At 42.3% G+C, this 13,526-nt stretch overlaps 1 protein-coding gene across 1 annotated transcript in view; it reads left to right on the top strand.

Moving 5' to 3' along the window:
* The window catches only part of RELN (reelin), a 446,977-nt gene that overhangs the window by 231,321 nt on the left and 202,130 nt on the right, over positions 1–13,526 (top strand). The window contains exon 9 of the mRNA XM_054017864.1: positions 2,123–2,219. Within this exon, the coding sequence (XP_053873839.1) occupies positions 2,123–2,219 (97 nt within the window). The remainder of the gene's footprint in view (positions 1–2,122; positions 2,220–13,526) is intronic.

Here is a 13,526-nt window from a genome sequence, read left to right as displayed (position 1 = left end):
ACCGAAAAACCTCTCTTTTTTCCTTATCACCCCTCCTCTATGGCTCTTCTTTTTACAATCACAAAAGTGAAGCACCTTATCTGCCTTGCACAGACCCTTCCCAGTGCTTCCATTTCTTTCGGGAATTAAGTATTTTATTTGTTATTTTTGAATATCATCAGACAGCTACATGACATATGCAGGTTTCTCAGGTAACATTTTCATTTTTACAGAATTGTTAGACAACCTACATTTCCTGCAGTGACCCTTCCCACTTCGATTTATTTTTATGAAACAGAATCTTTTCCACTTGCATTTTTTTCAGTGGTATAGTTTGATTTGTTTTGTTTTTTTAAAAGTCCAACACATAAAGCAGACTTTAACAATAGTTGAAATTACACAAAAATCATTTCCTTAGGTCTATCTTACTGGATATTTTTATCATGTATGCACTTCTTCCTTCTTCTTTTTCTACCACATCAAACTCAATAACACTGCAGTTTGGCCTGTCAGCCTCTTGTCAGCTTTGGTGATTATAAACTAGTTGAAGTTCATTGGTTTTGAACTGAATTCCTCTGAAATAAAATAAATGAGTATGATTAATGTTTTGAACCCTAAGTGGTACAAATGTAAGAGCCAACAACAGATGCCCATTCAGTAAAGCAGACTATCCCAGCAGATGGGTACAAATTAAATTTTTTTTTTACTTAATTTGTTTTTAAAACAGTAGGGGCAAATTGTCATGTCAGTCAAAATAAACAACAGACAATTGCTTTCTAGTCATTTTGGAGTACAAGGTTGGCAATTTGGCTCTACCACATTAATTATTTTGAGCCTTGTTGCAGTAGTACCCATACCAAGCTGACTGAACATGTTCAACATAGTGGTAGTGGTTTAAAACTTTATTATGGTTTTCATAGTAATGATTTAACAATTTAAAAAAAAATATTGGTATGAGAGAGAAATACAGTGGATAATTTCAAAGAGACTCAAAAGAGTCTGGGAGAAATCCTGGCCCCCTGGAAGTTGATGGCAAAATTCCCATTGACTTCCGTGGAGCTAGGACTTCACCCTCTGATGTCCCTTCTGGAATGGAGCGTGGTCTAGGTCTTAAGATATAGTCCAGATTTGAAAATCAAGATACTTTGGATTCTATGTTCCCAGTTCTTTTTCGTTTTGCTTTGTTTTTGTTGTTTTTTGGGGGAGGGGGGAGGGATGATTGTAGTTAGTTAAGTTGTACATCATAATTGTGTTCTGGAGAAGGTGACATGTTTTTGTTGAATTTGATTACCTGGCTGGATGTTTATTGCATTATGTTGGTTGAATTTTTGGGTTCGATTTTTGTTATTTTCATTGTCCTGTAATAAATTGTTATATATATTTTTGTGTCAGCTCCTAGAGATGCCCATTGAGAAATCATAAATAAATAAATATATTAACCTACCTTGCAGGACTGTCATAGGACTTAATTCATATTTTTAAAGTATTTTTGATTCCCAGATCAGTGACAAAAGTTTATTTGTAAGCTTTAGTGAGCTTACACTATGATTTCTCATTTTAATTTTCCTTGAATAGACTTAAAAATCTCCCTTTAATATAACAATACTACAGAGTTGCTTTTAGGATTGGTTTTTAATTTTTCTTGACATTTTGCAGCATTTTTATTCTTTATAGTTGTTATAGTACATTTCCCTCTTAGAGAACTCAAGGAATTTTGCATATATTTTTCTAACATTTAGTATATTTTGTTTCATGTATTATTCTTTGGGTCTAAAGCAGCCTTTTAATGTTCCCCCTTAAAAAGTGATGCGTGAATTAGTCTCTAATATTTAGGTTTTGTTTCAACATAACACATGCACTTTTTTTTGCAAGGGGGCTGTTCGGTAATTTATTTTGGGTTCCCATGGGAAATTTACAGCAGATTACACTGCAGTGTTGTGCTTTATCATTTCTGCGTTATTTCTGACTCAAAGCATGCTTTATTTTCAGCAACAGATCACAGGACATTTTTTCATCAATCAAAGAATTTAAAATATGGAAAAGTGATAATGGTGACAAGGGCTTAGTCAGAAGCTGCTGTTATTGAAGGATAATGTATCGCTCAGTTGTGTTATAACACATTTAATTGTATTGCTCTTCACAGGGTCAGGTTCATGTCGCTTTAGTTACACAGATCCCAGCATCATTGTGTCCTATACCAAGAATAACTCTGCAGATTGGATTCAGCTGGAGAAAATTAGGTTGGTAATATTTAAAAAAAAAAACTAACATTTTCATGCATTTTGACCCAGCAGACATTTTCTTACTCACCATTTTGTTTTCTCTAAATTTTTACTTAATGTTTTTATCTATCGATTTGGGTTGTTAACATGTCTGTTCTCCCTATTTTAGATGTGTTTAAAAACAAGGGGTGAAATCCTGGCCCCACTGAAAACAAGGACAAAACTCCACTGACTACAATGGGGCAGGATTTCACCCAAGGACTCTTAAAAGAATGGGTTTCTTTTTGAGGGAGAATGGATTAACTTGTGGTTACAGGCTTGGGAATCAGGCTATCTGGGTTCTATTCCTGGTTCTGTTGAAGACTTTCTGTGTGCCCCTAAGTAAATCATTTAACTTCTCTGTTCCTCAGAAAGAATCTGATCCAAAGCTGGCTGAATGGGTAACCAAAATCAGTGTGCTTTGGATCAGGCCCTAGAATGTGAGTAACACTTCCTTCATGCACAGGTGTGTTGTGAGGCTTAATACTGTACCTGTGTCTAAATACTACATTGAGGAGAATGCAATAGAAATTCCCATAGAGATTTGTTCTTTAATGTTAAAAAGCCAATATGTTCCACTTTTTCAGTGTTTTTATCTATATTAATGCATTCATTCAAAAGTTAGTGAAAATAATGAAATATTTAAAGCAAAGTATAAATTGATTAAAGCAAAAATGAAATAGGTTCTCTATTACATTCACTGACACTTTTACCAATGCTCCACCAAAGAATGAAAAATGGTCTTTTCATGGCTGTTTTATTACAAACCAAAATAAGCACTGGTTTGCATTTTAGCACCACTTTAATCTCAGCAGGAACAATAATTTTCAGCATGGCAGGTTAGTACTTCACTAGGATAAAATGTTCAATAAAAATATTTTATGGTTTGATATGAAGACTTGGCTTCTAACATTGTTATAATACCAAAATTATGGTAAATTATGCCATGTTTTTAAATAAATAGGTTTACATTAAAGTATAAAGGGTTTTGAATAAGTATTTCAAAATATTGTATTGTAATATCCATACCTTTAAATTGAGAATCAATATAAGCTTTGAATTTTTGCAAGAGGCAGAGCAAGCACTTTATAAAGTAGTATTGGGAAATGTACTGTATATATTAACTCCTGCCTTGTTCATTTCAATAGTACTGCTGGGGAAACAAGATATAAGATTTTGCAGCTTGTCTATTGTGTCCTCCCTAGGGCCAGAATCTGCCACCCTTACCTATCTTTAGTACCTTTACTACACAAGTAGTCCACTTGGGCAAAGTTTCAGTCCCTTGTGATTACTCAGAGTAAGGTGGTATTCAGCAGTGGTGAGTGTGCCAGAGTCTGTTCCTAAGATAGCTGACATCAGCTCCACACGCTCCTGTGCCTGATGGGCAAGATTCTTATCTCATTGGCAGCAGAGTCACTCCAATGAGACCAGTAGGTCTGATTCCCATCTGAGACAGGTGTGAATCATTCATTGAGGTCACTCATGTTACTCCAGATTAACTGCTCAAAAACATTGCTAATGCAGTTATGATTGCCAGACCCCAGGCCCCTTCAGAATGTTATATTCAGCTACACTCAAACCTCTGAAAACCAGGAAACACAAAGTTAAAATATACCCCACTTTGGCAATGCTACCTGAACTGTGCCCCCTGGCACTGTCAATAGCTATTGGGAATAGTTCAGTAAGGGTAGTGCCATAATAAGTAGACATGAAGAGGATTGAGCTGGTGTGAATGTTTGTATTGTGTTCCAGATCTGAATTGCAGCATTTATCTCCATGCTGCCTTCACTGTGGTGGATGTACCTGTGCTAAAGGTGGAGGGATCAGTGGGGGGTCGGTTAGCAGAGCTGTCTTTGTGATTGAGGAGAAGCACGTGTAACTTGAGGGATCAAGTATGCCTCATTTCAGCACTGAATTCTGTAGGTTGTCTCAGTGCAGGTGTATAAGAGTGTCCGCTTGCCTTGGGCACTGTCAGCAGTCTAGCGGAATACATGGCAGTGGTCTCCAGGGCTTAGTGAGGAGTAAAGTGAAGGCAATTTCTCAGAAGGAATCCTCAAGGAAGGATGAAATGGTGGTAATATTTTGCAAGTCTGGGGTGGCATGTGTGGAGTAGGCGGAGTGTTTGGGTTTAGGCCAGGTGTAGGCCAGGTGTAGGCAGCTCCTGTGCACTATGCCTGATCTAAGCCTGAGTTTTGCCATAGCAAAGAGAAGTACTTAGACTTAGTCCTACGGTGCTCATGCATTTAATTCCCAAAGTATTCTGTAGCATCTGTAAAGGTAGAGTGCTAGTATATGTGTTACTGACACGTTTGCTGGTTTTCAGAGGTTTATGTTTCTGTTATCTCAGTTCTTCACTTCCTGGTTTTCAGAGGTTTGAGTACTTGTGGCACCTTAGAGACTAACAAATTTATTAGAGGATAAGCTTTCGTGGACTACAGCCCACTTCTTCGGATGCATATAGAATGGAACATATATTGAGGAGATATATATATATATTGAGGGGGGAAGCTGATGGTTACGGATTTTAGGAGGTGGGGAAGGGAGCTGTAAAGTTATGCAGCCACTACCCCTCTAGCAGCTCCTGGAAGTCAACAGCACAAAGCCATTCTATTCTAGTCTTACACTGTGCTCATCACCATAGTATGTGAGCACCTGGGTGTGAACAGGAAACAAAGGGATAGATTTTGATCTAAGTTACACCAGTGAAGATTTGGGGAATTTGTTGTTATGTCTTATGAATTGTGAGATATTAGGGGCTTTTTATATGCATCTGTGTCAGACTGCAGACTCCATTTTGGATGTGGGGTTCTTTACCTTCTTTGTTACCTCTTTACCTTCATGTTGGACTGAAATTCCAACAGGGTAGTGGTACAGCACTGACAATAGGCGGTCGTTAAATCTGGATTGTCCTCCACTGAAATCTTTCTAGACAAAAGGCTGGCAGGGGAGACATCACCTAACAATGAAATCACTAGGTAAGACTCTGTGGTAGGACTCTCTGGTCACTTTTGGAGGCTGACCAGGGAGTCACTTAACTGAGGGACTGGAATTTTATAAGAGGCAGAAACTGCTCCATTTGTGCTCTCTTTTTGGACAATTTTCACCAGCTTGAGATGTGGGAAGCTTCTGCAGGAGCTGGATGAGGTAAAGGGGATGGGGGGACCCTGCCTATGTGAATACTGATGGTCCTTCAAGGACTCCCAAGGGAAGGATGGGCTAGTGTGAGGGGCAATGCTTGTAAGGTTTATTATTTTTGTATGGATCAGTGCATTTTTGCATGACTAACAGTGTCTCTGTGTTAAGTACTCTACCTATCGCATGCTTCCTGAGAGAGTTAAATTATAACCCAGAAGGCTCATGTCTTGAGTGGGATTCTGGGAGAGAGAGTGTCTATGCTTCTGGGATATATTGGTGGTCAGCACTGGACCTGGGGACCTAGGCAGGTGGGCTGAGAGGCTCACTTCTGTGAAAGGGTAATAGATAAGGAGCTTCCCATAAACATCTGCAAAGATACCTGATTATCCACCTTCAAATCCCTCCTCAAAATTTCCCTTTGCCATGATGCCTACAAAAAACCTTGACAACGGTTAGACTGTTGATATACTGTGACCATTGCCTACCATGGTGACCTCTTGTTTCCCCCCTTCTGTCTGTATCCAACTTTATCTTGTCTTGGGCTTAGATTATAAACTCTTTGGGGCTGGGATTGTCTGTTCTGTGTTTGTACTTTACCTTGTATACTTGGTCCATGACGAGTATACCTAGTATGCCTGGTCCATGACTACGTCTCCTAGGTACTATGGTAATAGTTTTTGTTATGTTTTTGAAAAACCCAGTCAATGGCTAGCTCTTGGACAGAGAAATGAGTTTCCAAAAAAGTGTAATTTTTCTAAGATTCCTTGACAAATAAGGGATTGTTAGCAAAGGAACCTTTGTTCTCTGGTAACTCAGAAGCCTTGATGGAGCAGAAATGTAAGGGGGAAAAGTTGGGCACCTCCCCCTCCCATGACATACTTAGAGAGGAGAGGAAGTGGAGTCATGTGTGCTTTGCTCAGTTCCGGCCCCACTTTCCTACAAATTCCCCCCATCCCTCAATAATTCTTCCCTATAGGTGCTCCACCAGGTCAAAGGAGGGGGCTCAGTGATTCCCCTTCCCTTCACTGCTCCCTGTTCAAGGGAAGGAACTCAGAACTCCTCCCCCTCCCCATGCAGCCTCCAGACTCACGCTTTCCCTTGATGATGATACTTCTATGGCAAAAGGGAAGGTCAGAGGAGAGTGTGAAGAGGAAAAGAGGAGGTCAGAGGTGTGTAGTGAGATGTGTAGGGGGGCTTCAGCTCAGCTCCCAACATCCATACCCTCCATTTCTTTCCCTCCTACAAAACATGGTTCCACTGACTCCATGTCAATCCCTGCACACTGTTCCTGAATCCTCTGCCCAGCTCCTCAACCTGTGAGGCTTCCGCCAAAGTCTGCCCTTCCGGGGAAAGGAGAGGTAGCATGGGAGGAGCAGGCTGTCCTGGGTAGGCAGAGAGAGAGAGAGAGGAGGCAAGGTGATGATGCTGGGGTACTGAAGAGACTGACATGCATCCAGTGTTTTCTGTGGCTGGTTTAATCATTGCCAAGGATCCAGAGGCAGTGGCAGGGGAGAGCTGGGGCAGTAGAATATAAGGATGCTGAGAAATTATTGTTTAAAATACAAGAAAATTGGCTGTCCCAAAACTTTGTTAATGCAGAGTTTAGTTTGGCTGGTGGTGCCTCATGCTCTTTCAGAATGTCTAGTTGAGCTACACTCAAACCTCTGGTTTCAGAGTAACAGCCGTGTTAGTCTGTATCCGCAAAAAGAACAGGAGTACTTGTGGCACCTTAGAGACTAACAAATTTATTAGAGCATAAGCTTTCGTGGACTACAGCCCACTTCTTCGGATGCATATAGAATGGAACATATATTGAGGAGATATATATACACACACATACAGAGAGCATAAACAGGTGGGAGTTGTCTTACCAACTCTGAGAGGCCAATTAATTAAGAGAAAAAAAACTTTTGAAGTGATAATCAAGCTAGCCGAGTACAGACAGTTTGATAAGAAGTGTGAGAGTACTTACAAGGGGAGATAGAGTCAATGTTTGTAATGGCTCAGCCATTCCCAGTCCTTATTCAAACCGGAGTTGATTGTGTCTAGTTTGCATATCAATTCTAGCTCTGCAGTCTCTCTTTGGAGTCTGTTTTTGAAGTTTTTCTGTTGTAATATAGCCACCCGCAGGTCTGTCACTGAATGACCAGACAGGTTAAAGTGTTCTCCCACTGGTTTTTGAGTATTTTGATTCCTGATGTCAGATTTGTGTCCATTAATTCTTTTGCGTAGAGACTGTCCGGTTTGGCCAATGTACATGGCAGAGGGGCATTGCTGGCACATGATGGCATATATCACATTGGTAGATGTGCAGGTGAACGAGCCCCTGATGGTATGGCTGATGTGATTAGGTCCTATGATGATGTCACTTGAATAGATATGTGGACAGAGTTGGCATCGGGGTTTGTTACAAGGATAGGTTCCTGGGTTAGTGGTTTTGTTCAGTGATGTGTGGTTGCTGGTGAGTATTTGCTTTAGGTTGGGGGGTTGTCTGTAAGTGAGGACAGGTCTGTCTCCCAAGATCTGTGAGAGTAAAGGATCATCTTTCAGGATAGGTTGTAGATCTCTGATGATGCGCTGGAGAGGTTTTAGTTGGGGGCTGAAGGTGACAGCTAGTGGTGTTCTGTTATTTTCTTTGTTGGGCCTGTCTTGTAGGAGGTGACTTCTGGGTACTCGTCTGGCTCTGTCAATCTGTTTTTTCACTTCAGCAGGTGGGTATTGTAGTTTTAAGAATGCTTGATAGAGATCTTGTAGGTGCTTGTCTCTATCCGAGGGATTGGAGCAAATGCGGTTATATCTTAGAGCTTGGCTGTAGACAATGGATCGTGTGGTGTGTCCTGGATGGAAGCTGGAGGCATGTAGGTAAGTGTAGCAGTCAGTAGGTTTCCGGTATAGGGTGGTATTGATGTGACCATCGCTTATTAGCACAGTAGTGTCCAGGAAATGGACCGCTTGTGTGGATTGATCTAGGCTGAGGTTGATGGTGGGATGGAAATTATTGAAATCATGGTGAAATTCCTCAAGGGCTTCTTTTCCATGGGTCCAGATGATGAAGATGTCATCAATGTAGCGCAAGTAGAGTAGGGGCGTTAGGGGACGAGAGCTAAGGAAGCGTTGTTCTAAGTCAGCCATAAAAATGTTGGCATATTGTGGGGCCATGCGGGTACCCATAGCAGTGCCGCTGACTTGAAGGTATATATTGTCCCCAAATGTGAAATAGTTGTGGGTGAGGACAAAATCACAAAGTTCAGCCACCAGGTTAGCTGTGACATTATCAGGGATACTGTTCCTGATAGCTTGTAGTCCATCTTTGTGTGGAATATTGGTGTAGAGGGCTTCTACGTCCATAGTGGCCAGGATGGTGTTTTCTGGAAGATCACCGATGGATTGTAGTTTCCTCAGGAAGTCAGTGGTGTCTCGAAGATAGCTGGGAGTGCTGGTAGCGTAGGGTCTTAGGACAGAGTCTACATAACCAGACAAGCCTGATGTTAGGGTGCCAATGCCTGAGATGATGGAGCGTCCAGGATATCCAGGTTTATGGATCTTGGGTAGCAAATAGAATACCCCTGGTCGGGGTTCTAGGCATGTGTCTGTACGGATTTGTTCCTGTGCTTTGTCAGGGAGTTTTTTTAGCAGATGGTGTAGTTTCTTTAGGTAATCCTCAGTGGGATCAGAGGATAATGGCCTGTAGAATGTGGTGTTAGAGAGCTGTCTAGAAGCCTCCTGGTCATATTCCAATTTATTCATGATGACGACAGCACCTCCTTTGTCAGCCTTTTTGATTATGATGTCAGGGTTGTTTCTGAGGCTGTAGATGGCGTTTTACTAAAGGTAAAAAATCCATTACAATCTACATATCACACAGACTATGCTGAGAGACTGTGTCACACACTCTCAAAGAAACTGCGAAACCACCTGATCAGCATCCTATACAGCAAACAGGGAAAGATTAAGAATGAGCTCTCAGAACTGGATACTCTCATAAGAAACCAACCTTCCACACAAACTTCCTCATGGATAGACTTTACAAAAACTAGACAAGCCATTTACAAGACAAACTTTGCCTCTCTACAAAGGAAAAAGGACACTAAACTATCTAAACTGCTACATGCCACAAGCAGCCACAACAGTAGTTCCCTTAACCCACCCAGCAATATTGTTAATCTTTCCAGCTATACTCTTAGCCCAGCAGAAGAGTCTGTCCTATCTCGGGGCCTCTCCTTTTGTCCCTCCAGACCCATGAATATGATACAGTTCTGCGGTGACCTAGAATCCTACTTTCGACGTCTCCGACTCAAAGAATATTTCCAACATACCTCTGAACAGCATACTAACCCACAGAATCCTCCCTACCGGCACTACAAAAAAAAGGATTCTGCATGGACTCCTCCGGACGGTCGAAACAACAGACTGGATTTCTACGTAGATTGCTTCCGTCGACGTGCAAAGGCTGAAATTGTGGAAAAGCAACATCACTTGCCACATAACCTCAGCCATGCTGAACACAACGCCATCTACAGCCTATATATACAGACAATATATACCTTCAAGTCAGCGGCACTGCTATGGGTACCCGCATGGCCCCACAATATGCCAACATTTTTATGGCTGACTTAGAACAACGCTTCCTTAGCTCTCGTCCCCTAACGCCCCTACTCTACTTGCGCTACATTGATGACATCTTCATCATCTGGACCCATGGAAAAGAAGCCCTTGAGGAATTTCACCATGATTTCAATAATTTCCATCCCACCATCAACCTCAGCCTAGATCAATCCACACAAGCGGTCCATTTCCTGGACACTACTGTGCTAATAAGCGATGGTCACATCAATACCACCCTATACCGGAAACCTACTGACTGCTACACTTACCTACATGCCTCCAGCTTCCATCCAGGACACACCACACGATCCATTGTCTACAGCCAAGCTCTAAGATATAACCGCATTTGCTCCAATCCCTCGGATAGAGACAAGCACCTACAAGATCTCTATCAAGCATTCTTAAAACTACAATACCCACCTGCTGAAGTGAAAAAACAGATTGACAGAGCCAGACGAGTACCCAGAAGTCACCTCCTACAAGACAGGCCCAACAAAGAAAATAACAGAACACCACTAGCTGTCACCTTCAGCCCCCAACTAAAACCTCTCCAGCGCATCATCAGAGATCTACAACCTATCCTGAAAGATGATCCTTTACTCTCACAGATCTTGGGAGACAGACCTGTCCTCACTTACAGACAACCCCCCAACCTAAAGCAAATACTCACCAGCAACCACACATCACTGAACAAAACCACTAACCCAGGAACCTATCCTTGTAACAAACCCCGATGCCAACTCTGTCCACATATCTATTCAAGTGACATCATCATAGGACCTAATCACATCAGCCATACCATCAGGGGCTCGTTCACCTGCACATCTACCAATGTGATATATGCCATCATGTGCCAGCAATGCCCCTCTGCCATGTACATTGGCCAAACCGGACAGTCTCTACGCAAAAGAATTAATGGACACAAATCTGACATCAGGAATCAAAATACTCAAAAACCAGTGGGAGAACACTTTAACCTGTCTGGTCATTCAGTGACAGACCTGCGGGTGGCTATATTACAACAGAAAAACTTCAAAAACAGACTCCAAAGAGAGACTGCAGAGCTAGAATTGATATGCAAACTAGACACAATCAACTCCGGTTTGAATAAGGACTGGGAATGGCTGAGCCATTACAAACATTGACTCTATCTCCCCTTGTAAGTACTCTCACACTTCTTATCAAACTGTCTGTACTCGGCTAGCTTGATTATCACTTCAAAAGTTTTTTTTCTCTTAATTAATTGGCCTCTCAGAGTTGGTAAGACAACTCCCACCTGTTTATGCTCTCTGTATGTGTGTGTATATATATCTCCTCAATATATGTTCCATTCTATATGCATCCGAAGAAGTGGGCTGTAGTCCACGAAAGCTTATGCTCTAATAAATTTGTTAGTCTCTAAGGTGCCACAAGTACTCCTGTTCTTTTTGCGGATACAGACTAACACGGCTGTTACTCTGAAACCAGAGGTTTGAGTGTAGCTCAACTAGACATTCTGAAAGAGCATGAGGCACCACCAGCCAAACTAAACTCTGCATTAACAAAGTTTTGGGACAGCCAATTTTCTTGTATTTTAAACAATAATTTCTCAGCATCCTTATATTCTACTGCCCCAGCTCTCCCCTGCCACTGCCTCTGGATCCTTGGCAATGATTAAACCAGCCACAGAAAACACTGGATGCATGTCAGTCTCTTCAGTACCCCAGCATCATCACCTTGCCTCCTCTCTCTCTCTCTCTGCCTACCCAGGACAGCCTGCTCCTCCCATGCTACCTCTCCTTTCCCCGGAAGGGCAGACTTTGGCGGAAGCCTCACAGGTTGAGGAGCTGGGCAGAGGATTCAGGAACAGTGTGCAGGGATTGACATGGAGTCAGTGGAACCATGTTTTGTAGGAGGGAAAGAAATGGAGGGTATGGATGTTGGGAGCTGAGCTGAAGCCCCCCTACACATCTCACTACACACCTCTGACCTCCTCTTTTCCTCTTCACACTCTCCTCTGACCTTCCCTTTTGCCATAGAAGTATCATCATCAAGGGAAAGCGTGAGTCTGGAGGCTGCATGGGGAGGGGGAGGAGTTCTGAGTTCCTTCCCTTGAACAGGGAGCAGTGAAGGGAAGGGGAATCACTGAGCCCCCTCCTTTGACCTGGTGGAGCACCTATAGGGAAGAATTATTGAGGGATGGGGGGAATTTGTAGGAAAGTGGGGCCGGAACTGAGCAAAGCACACATGACTCCACTTCCTCTCCTCTCTAAGTATGTCATGGGAGGGGGAGGTGCCCAACTTTTCCCCCTTACATTTCTGCTCCATCAAGGCTTCTGAGTTACCAGAGAACAAAGGTTCCTTTGCTAACAATCCCTTATTTGTCAAGGAATCTTAGAAAAATTACACTTTTTTGGAAACTCATTTCTCTGTCCAAGAGCTAGCCATTGACTGGGTTTTTCAAAAACATAACAAAAACTATTACCATAGTACCTAGGAGACGTAGTCATGGACCAGGCATACTAGGTATACTCGTCATGGACCAAGTATACAAGGTAAAGTACAAACACAGAACAGACAATCCCAGCCCCAAAGAGTTTATAATCTAAGCCCAAGACAAGATAAAGTTGGATACAGACAGAAGGGGGGAAACAAGAGGTCACCATGGTAGGCAATGGTCACAGTATATCAACAGTCTAACCGTTGTCAAGGTTTTTTGTAGGCATCATGGCAAAGGGAAATTTTGAGGAGGGATTTGAAGGTGGATAATCAGGTATCTTTGCAGATGTTTATGGGAAGCTCCTTATCTATTACCCTTTCACAGAAGTGAGCCTCTCAGCCCACCTGCCTAGGTCCCCAGGTCCAGTGCTGACCACCAATATATCCCAGAAGCATAGACACTCTCTCTCCCAGAATCCCACTCAAGACATGAGCCTTCTGGGTTATAATTTAACTCTCTCAGGAAGCATGCGATAGGTAGAGTACTTAACACAGAGACACTGTTAGTCATGCAAAAATGCACTGATCCATACAAAAATAATAAACCTTACAAGCATTGCCCCTCACACTAGCCCATCCTTCCCTTGGGAGTCCTTGAAGGACCATCAGTATTCACATAGGCAGGGTCCCCCCATCCCCTTTACCTCATCCAGCTCCTGCAGAAGCTTCCCACATCTCAAGCTGGTGAAAATTGTCCAAAAAGAGAGCACAAATGGAGCAGTTTCTGCCTCTTATAAAATTCCAGTCCCTCAGTTAAGTGACTCCCTGGTCAGCCTCCAAAAGTGACCAGAGAGTCCTACCACAGAGTCTTACCTAGTGATTTCATTGTTAGGTGATGTCTCCCCTGCCAACCTTTTGTCTAGAAAGATTTCAGTGGAGGACAATCCAGATTTAACGACCGCCTATTGTCAGTGCTGTACCACTACCCTGTTGGAATTTCAGTCCAACATGAAGGTAAAGAGGTAACAAAGAAGGTAAAGAACCCCACATCCAAAATGGAGTCTGCAGTCTGACACAGATGCATATAAAAAGCCCCTAATATCTCACAATTCATAAGACATACCAACA

Source organism: Malaclemys terrapin, chromosome 1, assembly GCF_027887155.1.
Source record: "Malaclemys terrapin pileata isolate rMalTer1 chromosome 1, rMalTer1.hap1, whole genome shotgun sequence".
Lineage (NCBI taxonomy): Eukaryota > Metazoa > Chordata > Testudines > Emydidae > Malaclemys > Malaclemys terrapin.
The sequence above is the reverse complement of the archived record's forward strand: the minus strand, read 5'-3'. Positions and strand labels throughout refer to the sequence as shown.